At 45.8% G+C, this 16,258-nt stretch overlaps 1 protein-coding gene across 2 annotated transcripts; it reads left to right on the top strand.

The window, feature by feature from the left end:
* The first annotated feature begins 1,320 nt into the window (after positions 1-1,320).
* Positions 1,321-15,775, top strand: LOC128335138 (cytochrome P450 1A5-like). Of its 2 annotated transcripts, none has more exons than XM_053273021.1 (7): positions 1,321-1,429; positions 3,040-3,907; positions 6,678-6,804; positions 8,413-8,502; positions 8,584-8,707; positions 9,932-10,018; positions 13,134-15,775. In XM_053273021.1, the coding sequence occupies exons 2-7, from the start codon at positions 3,071-3,073 to the stop codon at positions 13,426-13,428; spliced, it is 1,560 nt and encodes a 519-aa protein (XP_053128996.1). In that variant the 5' UTR covers positions 1,321-1,429; positions 3,040-3,070; the 3' UTR covers positions 13,429-15,775. The 2 variants fall into 2 exon arrangements, with proteins under 2 accessions (XP_053128996.1, XP_053128995.1); XM_053273020.1 differs by having other exon boundaries at positions 1,322-1,429; positions 3,037-3,907.
* Positions 15,776-16,258: the final 483 nt, after the last annotated feature.

The raw sequence follows: 16,258 nt of genomic DNA, 5'->3' as shown, positions 1-16,258 counted from the left end.
CATATACTGAGTCAGACCATTGGTCTATCTATCCCAGTATTGTCTTCACAGACTGGCAGCAGCTTCTCCAAAGTTGCAAGGCAGGAATCTCTCTCAGCCCTATCTTGGAGATGCTGCCAGGGAGGGAACTTGGGACCTTCTGCTCTTCCCAGAGCGGCTTCATCCCCTGAGGGGAATATCTTGCAGTGCTCACACATCAAGTCTCCCATTAATATGCAACCAGGGTGGACCCTGCTTAGCTAAGGGGACAAGTCATGCTTGCTACCACAAGACCAGCTCTCCTCTCTGTATATCTGTGTTGATGTTGTGAGCCACCCCAAACAGTAGTGTACTGGAGGGGTGGGGTATAAATCGCCCGGTTCAGCCCTCTTCAGCCCTTTCTGGGCCTATTCCCTGGTGCAGAGGCCATTTTGGAGGCTGCTGCCCCTGTGCAGTGGGACCCTACATGTCCACATCATAAAAAAAGAAAGAATTTTTTTGGGGGAAAAAATGTTCGTTGAACCCACCCGAACTGACCCGGGGGTGGGTGGGTTGAAGGGGGCCAAAACCAAACTGGCCCAATGCAGTACAAGTTCAGTTTGAACTCGAACAGAACCGAGCCAGGTGGTTTCGTGCACATCCCTATCCTTGGATGATGGTGAGACTCTAGTTCACCCTGCTGTGGGACATCCTGCTTGTGCAGGGTCACTGGGTTTGGGGTTGTAGGGTCATTCCACCCTGTCTCATTCCCTGAACTGCCCACCTCATCCCGCAGTCATGGAGTACTGGATTTGAAATCATGACAACCTGAGATATCTTAGACCCATCCCTGTCACTACAGATTTGCCAAACCTGAGCACTATTCAGGAGTCTCGGGAAATCCGCCTTTTATGGCTGGACATTGGCGTTCAAAGGCGGCGGTGGGAGCATGTGAGTAATCGTGATTCAGTGGGGGTTTTTTCTGCTGGATGGGGCAGTTGCTCTTTGCCACCCCAAACCTTTGGGATGTGGCAGACTATACACCAAAGCAAACTCTTTTGTGCATTTCCTCTGTGGAGGTCACATCAATGGTTTGTTAAAAATGGAAACCGTCCAGTTGTATTCAGTGCAGGATTAGAAATGGGGACATTGCAAAAACACCATCTGGAATGAACTTGGTGGTCAACACATTTTCGGCTGATGTAGGACATACTCTTTTATTTCTCTAAAAAGAATTCCAAGGACTCACGTGTTGTTATTGGGCTGACTCCAGCAGTTGCTGAAGGTCAGTTGGAACCCGACCATGGTGATTTTGGGAAGAGGAGGTGGATCATTCTTCTGGATCTTTGCAGCATATAAAGTGAGTGAAGCAGCTGGGAAGGCAACACAACATCCACCTGTAGAAGAGAGAGGTCCAGATACATTTGGGGAAAGAGAGATACATCCCAGATTGTGTTGGCTGGAAGAAAAGGTAAAGTGTGCCGTCAAGTCTGTGTCGACTCCTGGCGACCACAGAGCCCTGTGGTTGTCTTTGGTAGAATACAGGAGGGGTCTACCATTGCCATCTCCTGCACAGGAAGGGCTTTCTCTGTTGCTGCCCCTTCACTTTGCAATTCTCTCCCCCTCCCATTCAGTCTGCCTCTTCCCTTTCAGCCTTTAAGATCTTATTGAAGACATTTCTTTTCTGCCAGGCGTTTGCCCTTTAAATCTCTCTCTCTCTCTCTCTCTCTCTCTCTCTCTCTCTCTCTCTCTCTCTCTCTCTCTCAAATTTTAAATTTCAGATGCTGTTCTTGTCTGAGTCTGTGTGGATTGGGCAGTATATTAAATCTCTAAATGAATGAATGAATAAATAGATAAATAAATGGATAAATAAATAAATAAATACATACATGAGGCCTTTCAGCATCTTCCTATATCTCTGCTGCCCAATATAGGTGTTTCCCTTAGTCTCTGAAACATACCAGGGCATTCGAACCAGCAACCTCTTGCTACCTAGGCAAGTTACTTCCTTGCTGCGCCATTTCGGTGGCTTCGGGGAGGATTAAAGTATAGGGCATCTTGCTTGCTTGCTGATTGATGAATTGATCTGAAATATTTATACCCCCAAATCCTGGAGGGGAGGCCAAGATAAGAAGTAGTGGTGTGGCAGTGGCAGCAGAGGTGTCGTGGGCGCCGAGGAGGAGGGGAGGAGTGGTGGTGGGGAGATGTTGGTTGCCTCACCCCTTGTGTCTGATGTCAAATTCAGGCTTAGGACACTGGGGGCGTGCATGTCGCACACCCAATGGGGGGGCCCCCTCCACAGATTTTGTCCCCTGGCCCCCAGGGGTCTCGCTACACCCCTGCACATGATGCTGAAGCTAAACAGATCTGAGCCTGGATGGGAGACTCTTTGGGAGCCCTGTATGCCCTGTCTTGAGATCTGCCATGGAAGGATATAAATGTAATGAAATGCTTGATACAAAGAAGAAACAACTTCTCTTAGCATGATCAGGACCCAAAGATCTTAACAGCTGTGCTGAGAGACCATACTTGCCTAGCATATCATGAATGCGATTTCCCCAAGTAGATTTAAAACTACCTTCCAGCACGAGGGAGGCCAGGCCTTTAGGAAAAAACACAATTTTACACCAGAAATTAAATACGTACCTCCAGGCCTTGGCCTCTACTCTTATTAGGCCAGCCTCAAGTCGCAAAATTACATTTGATACACAACGAAGCACAGAGAATAAGGAACGCACAAACTTAGATTGAACCAGCTCCATTAACTTGAACGATTGTGGACTACAAATGGCAAAGCCATGCAGCAGTTGCGCAAGAACTTTGGCTTCGTATACCTTGACTGCCGCAGGGAGACTTGGCAGGTATGATCTACTTGATAAGGTCTACAAATGTTCCAGATTTCAAGGTGATCTGATAAAAAATGCTCCAGCTACAGTAGGTTAAAATTTGACACTTTGGTTCTTTTACTCATAGGACCCAGCCTCTTTATGTTTAATAGTGATATTGCTCATCCATTGGCATCCACATGGACTTTCACTTACTAACTATACTTTCGACTGGTCTTTTGTCTGATTTTAGTAGAGTTCCTGAGCCCACCATCCTGTCGTTTGCAATGTCGCTCCTGAGAAGCCTGTCCATCTTCTCGGCCACAGAAACCCTCATTGCCTTGGCTGTTTTCTGCCTGATCTTCATGGTCGTCAAATCTCTACGGAAGCAGATGATACCCCCGGGTCTACAGAGTCTCCCTGGGCCAATGGCTTACCCATTGATTGGGAACTTGCTGGAGGTAGGGAAGAACCCCCATCTGAGTCTGACTCGGATGAGGCAGAAATATGGGGATGTGATGAAGATACACATTGGCATGAGACCAGTGCTAGTGCTGAGTGGGCTGGAGACCATCAAGCAGGCCTTGGTCAGGCAAGGAGGGGACTTCATGGGACGACCTGACCTCTACAGCTTCCGTCATGTGGCGGATGGCAAGAGCCTGACTTTTAGTACAGATTCTGGAGAAGTGTGGCGTGCCCGCAGAAAACTGGCCCAGAATGCCCTGAAGAATTTTGCGTCCTCGCCCAGCACCACCTCCTCTTCCATTTGTCTTCTGGAAGAACACGTCTCCAACGAGGCTGAACATCTGATCATGACGTTACAAGAGGTGATGCGTGAGAAGAAGAAGATGGACCCTTTCCGGTACCTTGTGGTCTCTGTGGCCAATGTTGTTTGTGCCATTTGCTTTGGGAAGCGTTACAGCCATGATGACCAAGAATTCCTCAACCTCGTGAATGTCAGTGAAGAGTTTGTGGATGTGGCTGCCTCGGGGAACCCAGCTGACTTCATCCCCCTGTTTCAGCACCTCCCAGACAAGTCCATGAAGAAGTTTAAGGAATTCAACCGACGGTTCCTCACATTCCTTCAAAGAATTGTCAAAGAACACTACAAAAGTTTCAGGAAGGTAAGAAATTGAGGCGCTTCCTGGCAAGACCTGAATGAACATGAGATGCTCGTCCTTCTCCATCTCCTGGTTGCTTTTTGTCTTGTGTCCAATGTCCACCATATATATATATGTGTGTGTGTGTGTGTGTGTGTGTGTGTATACATAGATATAGATATAGATATAGATATAGATATAGATATAGATATAGATATAGATATAGATATAGGAACATAAGAACAGTCCTGCTGGATCAGGCCCAAGGCCCATCTAGTCCAGCATCCTGTTTCGCACAGTGGCCCACCAGATGCCTCTGAGAAGTCCACAAGTCCAAGAGGTGAGGGCATGCCCCCTCTCCTGCTGTTACTCCCCTGCAACCGGTACTCAGAGGCATCCTGCCTTTGAGGCTGGAGGTGGCCTATAGCCCTCTGACTAGTAGCCGTTGATAGACTTCTCCTCCATGAAGTTATCCAAACCCCTCTTCAAGCCATCCAGGTTGTTGGCTGTCACCACATCTTGTATATCCATCTAGATATAGATGGATGTATTTATGGATGTTCACACACACACACACTCACACACTAGCAGGTGAGGTCTGTTGTTGACCAGGTAAAGTAACTTTGCATAGATTACATTTATAAGAACTTAGAACAAATATGAATGCCGAAAAAGGTAACTCCTATCCTATAGATATAGCTCTAGATCTAGATCTAGATCTAGATAAAAATATAATGCTTCCATTACACCACCAACAACAAATATTTCTATACCGCCCTTCCAAAAATGGCTCAGGGTGGTTTACACAGAGAAATAACAAATAAATAAGATGGCTCCCTGTCCCCAAAGGGCTCACAGGAAACATAAGACAGACACCAGCAACAGTCACTGGAGGGGTGCTGTGTTGGGGGTGGACAGGGCCAGTTACTCTCCCCTGCTAAATAAAGAGAATCACCATGTTAAAAAGGTGCCTCTTTGCCCAGTTAGCAGGGGTTGAATTCCATTACTTTGTAATTTGGATCAGGAAACATTTTCTTTGCATTAAAATGACAGCTGAATAGGCGACTTGATTTTAATTGTGTTAGCAAATATGTTATATGAACTCTAGTCATGAGTTTTCCCAATGAAAACAAAAAATGATCATTTAAACCTTTCACCCAACATATCCCCGTGCAAAAAGTAGTGCATTCAGCTAATTTAAGTGGCAGGATTGTGTATGCAAAATTTGGTTTCTGTAGGTCATTGGGAAGTATGACTTTATTTTGCACAAACAAATCCACAAACAAACTCGGCAAACTATATTGTGTGTGCGTGTGTGTGTGGGTTTGACCAGTGTGTATGTGTACATATATAAAGAATTAACAAAGTATCACAAGTACAAAAAGATCCCCCGCTAAGTTAGTAGGAAAAGGTTAGTAAAGTTGGAAAAGACCCCTGCCTGAAAGCTCGGGAAACTGTCAGAGACTGAACCCAAGTCCTTCTACTCAAAAAGTACTGTATTTACCTGAACCCAAGACTAATTTTACCCCTTTGATGTTAGAAATTGGAGAGTCATCTTAAATTCAGAGTCCTCTTCCTTTCAGGTGAATATGGGTATAGCCTTACTGAATGTATTTTTAAAGGGGGTTGTCTTAAATTTAGAGTCGACTTCTATTTGGGTAAATGAGGTATGCATTTAAAGTAAAGTGTGTCGTTGAGTCGGTATTGACTCCTGGCACCCATGGGTTGTCTTTGGGAGAATACAGGAGGGGTTGACCATTGCCTCCTCCTGCGCAGGGTGAGATGATGCCTTTCAGCATCTTTCTAATTAGTTGCTGCCTGATTATAGGTGTCTGGGAAACACACCAGTGGGGATTTGAACTGGCAACCACTGGCTTGCTAGTCAAGTCATTTCCCCTCTGCACCACTAGGTGGCTATTTAGTGATGCCTCTTTCCATGCCATTTCCCTTCTAGTCATTCATACAGGGCTCCCCAGAGGCATCTGGTTCTTAATCATGATAACCAAGGGCAGCTTTTAATATTTAATTGAATATTGGAAGGTCAGGCTGTGTGCTACTCTGGTCTGTTGTTATCCTTATCCTTATCCTTATCATTATTATTATTATTATTATTATTATTATTATTATTTTACATTTATATCCCGCTCTTCCTCCAAGGAGCCCAGAGCGGTGTACATACTTGAGTTTCACCTCACAACAACCCTGTGAAGTAGGTTAGGCTGAGAGAGAAGTGACTGGCCCAGAGTCACCCAGCTAGTTTTTTATGGCTGAATGGGGATTTGAACTCGGGTCTCCCCGGTCCTAGTCCAGCACTCTAACCATTGCACCACGCTGGCTCTTATGTTTTCTTTATTGCTTGGGCAACATTTATGCATGCAGGGTGGGACCATGGCCTGCAGAATCCGAGCACTAATAGGGATTTTTCAGTCGTTTGTTACAGAAGCTTCATTTTACTACCTTAGATCTGTTGATGTTTGAGCTGATTCCAATGGAATGCAATGCAGTGTCTGACTCATGCATGTGACTTTATTCCAGAATGAAGCCTATTGTGTCGCATCTGTTGTTGGTCTATCACATACAGTGGGGTACACCACATTTTCTTGGATGCGGTCCGGGGCCTTTAACAGATGCCCAACCTGACAGAATTTAAATAGATGAACCTTTCCCCTGCCCCTCGGTTCCACGTCAAGAACAGCTTTGTAGAGGAGAATTTGAATCAACCCCTTACTGAGCAGAGAAGCCCAGAGCCCTTTCTCACGATCCTATGAACCAACTTGATATCTTTTCTTTTCAGGACAGCATCCGGGACATCACGGATTCCCTTATTGAACAAAGCCAAGAAAAGAAATTGGATGGCAATGCTAAGCTACAGCTCCCATCTGAGAAAATAGTGAACCTCGTAAATGATATTTTTGGGGCCGGTAAGGACTTTTTTGCAACCTAATGGCGCAGCGGGGAAGCAACCTGCCTAGAGAGCAGGAGGCTGTTGGTTCGAATCCCCACTGGTGTGTTTCCCAGAATATAGGAAAGTCCTATATCGGGCAGCTGCAATATAGGAAGGTGCTGAAAGGCATCATCTCATACTGCGCGAAAAAAGGCAATGGTAAACCCCTCCTGTATTCTACCACGGAAACCACATGGCTCTGTGGTTGCCAGGAGTCGACACTGACTCTGCACAATCGAAGGACTTTTCTAATGGGGAAAATTATGGCCAGAGTTGAGTGATCAGTGTGGAGCTTTGCGCTAGAATAATATCCTGGTGGGGATCAGAAACTGTGGCAACTAAAGAGTCTCCCAAATTTGGTGAGCAACCACTGAGGAAGAACCAGACATGTTTCCACCTGCTTCTGGGATGCACTCCAAGAATTTAAGAACAGTTCTTTTGGATCCAACGGATTTCCCATACAGTAGGGCTTTGCAATTGTGTCGGTCCAACAGGCAAGTTGGACCTGATATGTCCTCTGTGGGGCATAGGGACATAGGAAGCTGCCAAATACTGAGTCAGACCCCTGGTCCATCTAGCTCAGTATTGTCTACACAGACTGGCAGCAGCTTCACCAAGGTTGCAGGCAGGAATCTCTCTCAGCCCTATCTTGGAGATGCTGCCAGGGAGGGAACTTGGAACCTCAGATGTTCTTCTCAGAGTGGCTCCATCCCTTAAGGGGAATATCTTCCAGAGCTCACACATGTAGTCTCCCATTCATATGCAGCCAGGGCAGACCCTGCTTAGCTAGGGCCAGAACTCCAACTAAAATCCCTCCTGTCCTGTCCTGGAGGAACTCTGCCGGAGTTCCAACCAGTGGTGATGCCAGGAAAAAAATGGGGAGGGGGGAGCCACAGAAGGGGTAAAGTGCATTTATGGGAGGGTGAGCTATGCCCCACATATTAGATTTCTGAAATGGAAATGGAAATTGAATCCAGGGGTCAATCCAAGAAATAGAATCCAGGGGTCAAGCCACATTTTGGGGGTGTTTTCCCCTTGCCGCATCTCTTGAGCCACCCTCGGTTCTGACATGACTGTTGGACTCATGTTAAATGGCCAGCACACTGCCTCTCAACTGAGAGTCAGCATGAAGGCCATTTAAAAGTGAAACAGCAGCCCTATCACCTCTCATTTGGCCAGTTGCTATTTAAAAGTTAAAGGACAGACCCTTTCACTTTTAAATGGCAACCACCAAAGTTGGGAAATTTTGGCTCCGATACGAGGGACTCAGGCACTGTCTATGAGTCCTTTGATGACCCTTGGTCATCAGTGCCTGATCCAGCTGATCTCTGATGCTGGGCCTGCCCCTCACCCCACCTGAGAAGATGGGATGCCCTGAGCAAGACTTTTGATAAAGACCTTAGTAGCCAGCAAGTTCATACAGGAGCAGGTGGCTTTTCTGCGTATGTTGCTGAAAATGAATTTGCAGGCGAATCAAGTAAAAGATGATGGGGACATGCTTTGTGCCGAGAAAAGAACTTTGCAATTGCTCTGATTACATCTGGTTTTGTGCCTAACACTATCCTTTCTGTGTCCATCTGTATAGGTTTCGATACAGTGACCACGGCCTTATCCTGGTGTCTCATGTACCTGGTGGTTTATCCTGAAATCCAGAAGAAGATTCAGGAAGAAATAGGTAAATCCAGTTGTCTGAAGTTAAAATCTCTCTCTGGAAGCCTGGATGACAATGCTGTGCTCTCTCTTCTCTAATCTGCAGATGAGAGTATTGGCAGAGCACGGAAGCCACGGTTGTCCGACCGGTCCCTGCTGCCTTATACAGAAGCCTTTATCCTAGAAATGTTCAGACACTCCTCCTTCCTGCCCTTTACCATTCCCCATTGGTAAGTCCTGGGCATCTCATATATGTATCCATACAACATCAACTTTCTTTTTTCTTGGAGATCTTTGTAACTCTATCCCAGCTTCAGGAGGGAAATGGGAAGGGAGAGGAGTGTCAGGCAGCATCCCTCCTTCCTTCTCTCCTCGTGACTGGCTGGCTGATGCTCAGTGACATTTCCTTCACAGTTGAGCCTGTCAGTCAGGCTGAGAGGGATAGACAGAACCTGAGCACTAGCCAGGCAGTCCGGAGGAGAGGAGGAGGCTGGGATGCTGCCTGATACTCCTTCCACCTCCCCTGATGGAGAAGACTCCTCTTGCTTGAAGCTAAGACAAGCTCTCTGATCAGGAACCAACAGCATGTCAGTAAGCTGGGGAGGTGGGAGGGGGAGAGCAAAGAATGAACCCCCCTCCCTCATGGGCCCAGGACCAATTGTCCCCCTGCCCTTGCTCAGTTATAGCTACACCCCTTAAGTAGGGTACAAGAAATGATGAAAAATAAGCACACAAATGAAAGGGAGAGCAGCACTTCCTGGCTGATGCCCTAGTGACTTGACTATCTATATGTAGAAATCTTCGCTTCAAGCAGCTTTTGCTTTAAGATACCCCAGAGTAATCACCAATTCCTAAGCAAGACCAACAGCAGTCAGTTAAGATTGCCAGGTCTTTTGGGGAAGAACCTATTTAAGAGTCTGCCAGAACTAAAGGTAAGAATCCCTCAAATTTAATACATATCACGTATAATTTAAAACATTTGAAATGATTTTATGGAGAGGTCTCGAAAGCTGGAGGAAAACAAGGTAGGGCTTTTTAAGAATCAAGGGGTGAGACTTCTTTCTTTGGCACAACTTCATGCCTCTTACCTATAGAATCCAGAGGAAAGAGAAGAGATATACAAGGACAAGGCAGCAGAGTGGAATTAGGAATATTAATAGCTTAATGAAATAGATATTATGGACAGAGAGGCAAGTGACGGCTGCTTTTCAGTGCTCTTGCTGCTGGCTGTTAGTTAGGCCTGGACTAGAATATGAGTTATTAAAGCTCCATTAAAAAGGCAGCCTGGATCAAGAGATGGATTAAGCTCAAACATCACATTGCCCATGATTAATATTTCCTAGTCTCAGTCCCCAACGGTCCATTGAACTGCAAACTCTGTGCTCTCACCGTCTTCCATTCATGAAGACCATTTGTGGGCTTTTAAAAAGAACGGCTTTATTTCTTATTTCCAGCACAACCACGGACACTGCCTTGAATGGCTACTACATCCCAAAGGATATGTGTGTCTTTGTCAACCAATGGCAAGTCAACCATGATGAGTAAGTTAATCTTCAGAGCCTTGAAAGACGAGATGTGTTACATCCGCTTTGAACAACAGTGTGTGTGGGCGGGAGAGAAAGAGTCACACAGCTCGTTCAGAATTATCATTAGCTCCTCTTAAGGTGGCATGCGTAACTTGAATGGAGAAATATGCATGTACAGTAGATTAGGGTTGCACAACTTCGGCCCTCCTGGAGATGTTGGACCTCAGCTCCCATAATACCTGACTATTGGTCACTGTAGCTGGGGATGATGGGAGTTGTTGTCCAAAAACAGCTGGAGGGCCAACATTGTGCAGAGCCTGTTCTACTGCCTCTAATGTCCCCTGAAAATGTGTCCCTGAGGGCTGGGGGACTCTCGGGTACATACCTCGGGAGGCAGCAGAGGAAAACAGGGTTTTTTAGGGCAGCACTAATCTGCCTGTTGCCCTACATTTATCATATCATATTGTTATTTGCTGAAACATGTGGCGGGGGGGGGGCAATGTGTGTTATTGGCATGCACGCAGGATAAGGCCTTCTCTCTTGTTGTCCCCAGGCTCTGGAATGCTCTCCCAGTGAATGTCCGCTCTTTGACATCTGTGGCTGCTTTTAAAAAACAACGACATAACTTTTTATTTGTTCAGGCATTTGCCCCTTAGGGCTGCCATGCTAGGTCTCTCAGCTTTCCTGTTATTCTGTCTATCTTTTTAATGGGTTTTTTTGTGGGGGGGGGGGAGGGTTTCATGGTTTTTACTGTTTAACTGATTTTAAAGTTTCAAATGTGATTGTCCTTGAATTTTATTGCATTTTAACTTTTGTAAACTGCCTTGGGGTGTCTTATGAAAGGCGGTCTAAAAATCGAACAACAAACTCAAAGAGAAAAATCGGGGAAGCACAGATCACCTTGCTGCAGAAACACCCATACTACTAGAAGTCATGCTGAGCTGAATAGAGTTAGTTGCTCTCCTCTACTATAGTGAGAGCCACCATTGAAAAATGGAACTTCTTAAAGTTCCACTTTGCCAGTCTGCAGGGCATTTCCCAGATTGCATACTCACAACGTATCCGCTACGTGTCCCTGGGTATTAACCGTGTTTCTACATCGTTGTCGCTGCATTGTCAGCAGGTTGCCATTCATATTTCCCCTGCCTTGATTTGAATTTTAATGATGCATTTTTGCCCTACAATGTTGTCAATGCGCTGCAGGAAAATAGCTGTATTTTTCCATTGGAGGGAGCCTTGCTCCGCATTTTATGTGTTGTAGCGTGTTGCAATCTGGACAGTTCTGTCTCCACCCCCATCCATGCTTGCCTCCTCTGCCCCCTCACTGCAGGGAGAGAAAGAAGCAGGGAGAAATCTCGGCTTTTCCCTCCTTTCCTCCCCACAGATCCCAAACCCCACACCTTCTCCGCTTGCTTCCAATATAACTTGAACTTGTCAACACAGGGGACAGGAGAGGAGAGCAGCTGAGCAGATTTCTGAATCCAACCCTTTCTCGTGCACTTTTTACTGAAGAGGAAGCTCATTGAACTGAATCACGATTCATTTACTTCTGTGCAATCCCACAGCGCTCACTGGAGGAGCGCTTGCCTCCCCTCCGCCTCTTCCCTCCTACGTATTTATTTATTTATTTATTTCTCTGGAGGCGCACCAGTTCCTGTCTTTCCCCCTTCCTGGCTCGCCACAGGATTCCCTTTTTGGCTCACCACCCAATAAGCAGTTCCCTTGATTTGTCACTCCAATGGATATCTTCATGCACCCCACTACATCTCTTTTCTTTTTTTAAACCCCCCCCCCCCCCCCCGGATTTTTCTTGCCACAAAACTAGAATGATGCAAGACAAAGTTAGGTTTTTGTTTTGGAACACCACTTCCCCCTGCTGGCGGATTTGCGCAAGGCAGCCGAGAAATTACCAAAAAAATATATAAATCATGTCATCTCCCCGCCTGCAACTCCATTGACCCAAATGGAGCAGGAGGAGGGGCAGATCTATCTATCTATCTATCTATCTATCTATCTATCTATCTATCTGTCTGTCTGTCTGTCTGTCTGTCTGTCTGTCTGTCTGTCTATCTTATCTATCTATCTGATATCTATACCACCCTTCTAAAAATGGCTCAGGGTATTTTACACAGAGAAATAATAAATAAATAAGATGGAATCCTGTCCCCAAAGGGCTCACAATCTAAAATGAAACACAAGATAGACACCAGCAACAGTCACTGGAGGTACTGTTCTGGGGGTGGATATGGCCAGTTACTCTCCCCTGTTAAATAAAGAGAATAACCACATTAAAAGGTGACTCTTTGCCAAGTTATCAGGGGTAACATGATCCTTGACTTCTTGTAACAGAACCCCCAAATTAGTGCATTGATCTAAGTGAGTGGTGTGGCCATTGGGATGGGTGTGGCCATGGGTGTGGATGTCAGGGTGGGTGTGGTGTGGCCATAGGGGCTGTCATGCAGAATCCCTGTACTTCTGAATTGGTGACTACATCACTGCTGGTGGGATGCTGTTCTGGGGATGAATTGGGCTGGTGCTAAATATAAGAGAGCCCCCACTTTAAAATATGAATACAAATATGATGAATATTTATATACTGCTTTTCAACAAAAGTTCCCAATGCGACTTAAAGGTAAAGGTAAAGTGTGCCGTCGAGTCGGTGTCGACTCCTGGTGCCCACAGAGCCCTGTGGCTGTCTTTGGTAGAATACAGGAGGGGTTTCCCATTGCCATCTCCTGCGCAGTATGAGTTGATACCTTTCAGCATCTTCCTAGATCGCTGCTGCCTGATATAGGTGCTTCCCATAGTCTGGGAAACATACCAGCAGGGATTCGAACCGGCAACCTCTGACTTGCTAATCAAGTCATTTCCTCAATGCGGCTTACATAGCCGCTTACATAGATAGATGGATAGATAGATAGATATGGCTCCCTGTCCCCAAAGGGCTCACCATCTAAAAAAGAAACATAAGAGAGACACCAGCAACAGCAACTGGCGGGATGCTGTGGTGGAGATGGATAGGTCCAGTTGCTCTCCCCCTGCTCTGTAAAGAGAATCCCCACTTTTAAACGGTGCCTCTTTGCTCGGGTAGCAGTGGCATGTGCTCTAAACATGTGCTCTTTCCTTTCAGGACACTTTGGAAGGACCCTTCCTCCTTCAACCCTGAGCGTTTCCTCACGGCCAACAGGAAAGAGGTCATCAGGGACGAGAGCGAGAAAGTCCTGGTGTTTGGCTTGGGCAAGAGAAGGTGTATCGGAGAGACCATTGCCCGATGGGAGGTCTTCCTCTTCTTATCAACTTTGCTCCAGGAGCTGCAGTTCAGTGTCACAGAGGGTGTGAAGGTGGACATGACCCCACTTTATGGGCTGACCATGAAGCATAAGAGATGTGAGCACTTCCAAGTGAAACTGCGCCTCCCAAAGTAGTTCACGGAGTGAATTACAAATGTGTCATTCTAGAGGAAAATGTTCTTGCGTTCTTCCATGGCTTTTTCTCAGATGCAGGACCAGTAGCCTGCCTTCTTTGCTAGGCAAGGCTGCCATATTCCAGGTATAAGTTCAAAAATATGAGTGGAAAATCCAAGGATGCCCTCCGAACCGACAGAAACGTCTAGAACCCTCTTGCCAAATGCAAACTTCTGTATTTAGTCCTGTGAACTGCAAACATTAGAAAAAAATGTAACTCGAGTAAGGGAAGTTGGCTTTAAGCCCAGAAACTTTCCCCCACTTATAATGAACGTCGTTCTGACACAACTTATTTAAGTTGCCCCTTTTCTCCTTTAATCACCTTGCCATGCTCACAGGATGGGGATTATTTGTGGCAGTGACCTTGGAAAATTCAACAAGGGAATGTTTCGTGGACCAGATGGAGAGAATTTATATGCATTATGAAGCTACCATATACAGAGTCAGCTTATTGACGGATCCAGTCCGATGTGCGGAGTGGTAGTGGCTCCAGAAAAATCTTCCAGAAATATTTTTCCCAGCCCTGCTATCTGAGATGCTTTTAACGGGAGATGTTGGAGGTGCTCATCTTCTCCCTGGAAAAGAGAAGCTCCATGTCAAAGGTCCTGGCAGCTGGGATCCGTACAGCAGGAGATCATAGAACTATAGAATTTTCAAGTTGGAAAAGACAATCTGCATGTTTTCATGCAGAAGGTTCCAAGTTCCCTCCCTGGCATCTCCAAGAAAGGGCTGAGAGAGACTCCTGCCTGCAACCTTGGAGAAGCCGCTGCCAGTCTGAGAAGACAATACTGAGCTAGATGGACCTATGGTCTGACTCAGTAGAAGACATCTTCCTATGTTCCTATGACATATGTTCCTATGACCAATGATCTGACTCGGTATATTGCAACTTCCTATGACATAGGAACATAGGAAGCTGCAGTATACCGAGTCAGGTCATTGGTCCATCTAGCTCAGCATTGCAATGTCAACACAGATTGGCAGTGGGTTCTCCAAGGTTTCAAGCAGGACTCTCTCCAGCCCTACCTGGAGATGCCAGGAACTGAATCTGCAAGCATGCAGATACTCTTGTACTGAGTATCTGCATGGAATATGGCCCCATCCCCTAACACCACCACCAAATATTTATATACTACTTTTCAACAAAGGTTTCCACAGTGGTTTACATAGAGAAATAAAAAATAAATAAGATGGATCCCTGTCCCCAAATGGCCACCATCACATCCCGTGGTAGAGAATTCCATAGATTCATTATCCGCTGTGTGAAAAAGTACTCCCATTTGCTGGTCCTAAATTCCTCAGCCTTCATAAGACCTTACAGTGCTCACATGTAGTCCCCCAACCAAACCAAGCTAGAATCTGCTTAGCAGTGGGGACAACTCCTGCTTGCTACTACAAGACCACCACTCCTTCTCCATGCTAAAGAATCCCAGCACTTTTAATGTCACAGCACTTGGTTTCCAGACGTTTCACCATCTTTGTCACCCAGCTCTGGACCAGTTCATCAATGCCCTTTTCAAAAAGGGCCCAGAACTGAGTTCCAAGAGAGGCATGACCACTGCAGAACAGAGTGGGATAATTACTTCTCATGAGCTGAACACTGTGCCTGTTCATGCAGCCCAAGAAGACTGCTTCTGAAGGACCACGTTCTCCTGTGTGAACTTGTCTGTTTATTGGGCTCATCATCTGAATTCTACCAAAGAAAACCAAATGGTTCTGTGGTCACCAGGGGTTGACACCGACTCGACCAGGAGTCGACACCAACTCGACGGCTCAACTTTACTTACTTTACATTTGAAGCTCTGCTCCATGTGCCTGTGCTTTCAAAGATTAGGCAGACGGGTACCAGAGCAGGGCCTTCTCTGTGTTGGTGCTCTAGTTATGGGATGCCCTCCCTGGAGACACTTGCTGGATACCTGCTCTTCTGTTCTTTTCTCCTCCCTTATCTGAGCATCATGTTAAAACCATTGTGTACCGTCAATCTTTTGGCAAGCCAGAACATTGGTTGACATCCAGACTAGATTATTTCTGAGCAGTCCCACTGAAATTAACTTGTCCTTTACAGTAACTCCCGAGTAGCACTATTTAGTAACTTAGTCCAGATGTCAGCCACTGTCATTTTGTATTGCGTTTGGGGTGGGGTGGGGTGCTCTTGCTCATTAAAAAATGGATTGTAGTCATCGATGTGAATTCTGTGATCTCCCATTGTTTTATTTTTAATTGAAAGCAGCTTTGAAGACCTTACACTAGAAAGCGGGAACGTAAATGTTTTAAATAAACACATACACAAACAAATAATAGATATGTACCTTATATGTATCTGATTCTTCTTCCAGGGAATTTAGGACCACCAAAGACAACCACAGGGCTCTGTGGTCGCCAGGAGTCAACACCGACTCGATGGCACATTGTACTTCACATAAGGTTATCCCACTTTCATCCTCACAACAGACCTGGGAAGTAGATTAGGCTGAGAAAGAGTGACCGGAACCAGTTTACCCAATATGTTTCATGACTGAGTAGGACTTTGAACCTTGGTTTTTCCAGATATGAACTCAGCACTTTAACCTTGTAGGGGTGCCTTTTCTGATGTCTTCATGTTGATTGGCTTGGAAAGACCATGTGAGAAAAATGAAAAAGCAAAAGCCATTAACAGGTATTTTTCAACAACACAGCAAGGGTTCTCAATCTTGAGTCTTTTGTTGAACTACAACATCTGATCATCCTTTGGCCATTGTGGCTGGGGATTATGGGAACTGTAGTTGAACAACAGCTGGGGACCCAAGGCTGA

Source organism: Hemicordylus capensis, chromosome 10 (assembly GCF_027244095.1).
Source record: "Hemicordylus capensis ecotype Gifberg chromosome 10, rHemCap1.1.pri, whole genome shotgun sequence".
In the NCBI taxonomy this organism is placed as follows: domain Eukaryota; kingdom Metazoa; phylum Chordata; class Lepidosauria; order Squamata; family Cordylidae; genus Hemicordylus; species Hemicordylus capensis.
Note: the sequence above shows the minus strand (reverse complement) of the source record. Positions and strands in the feature narration are given on the sequence as shown.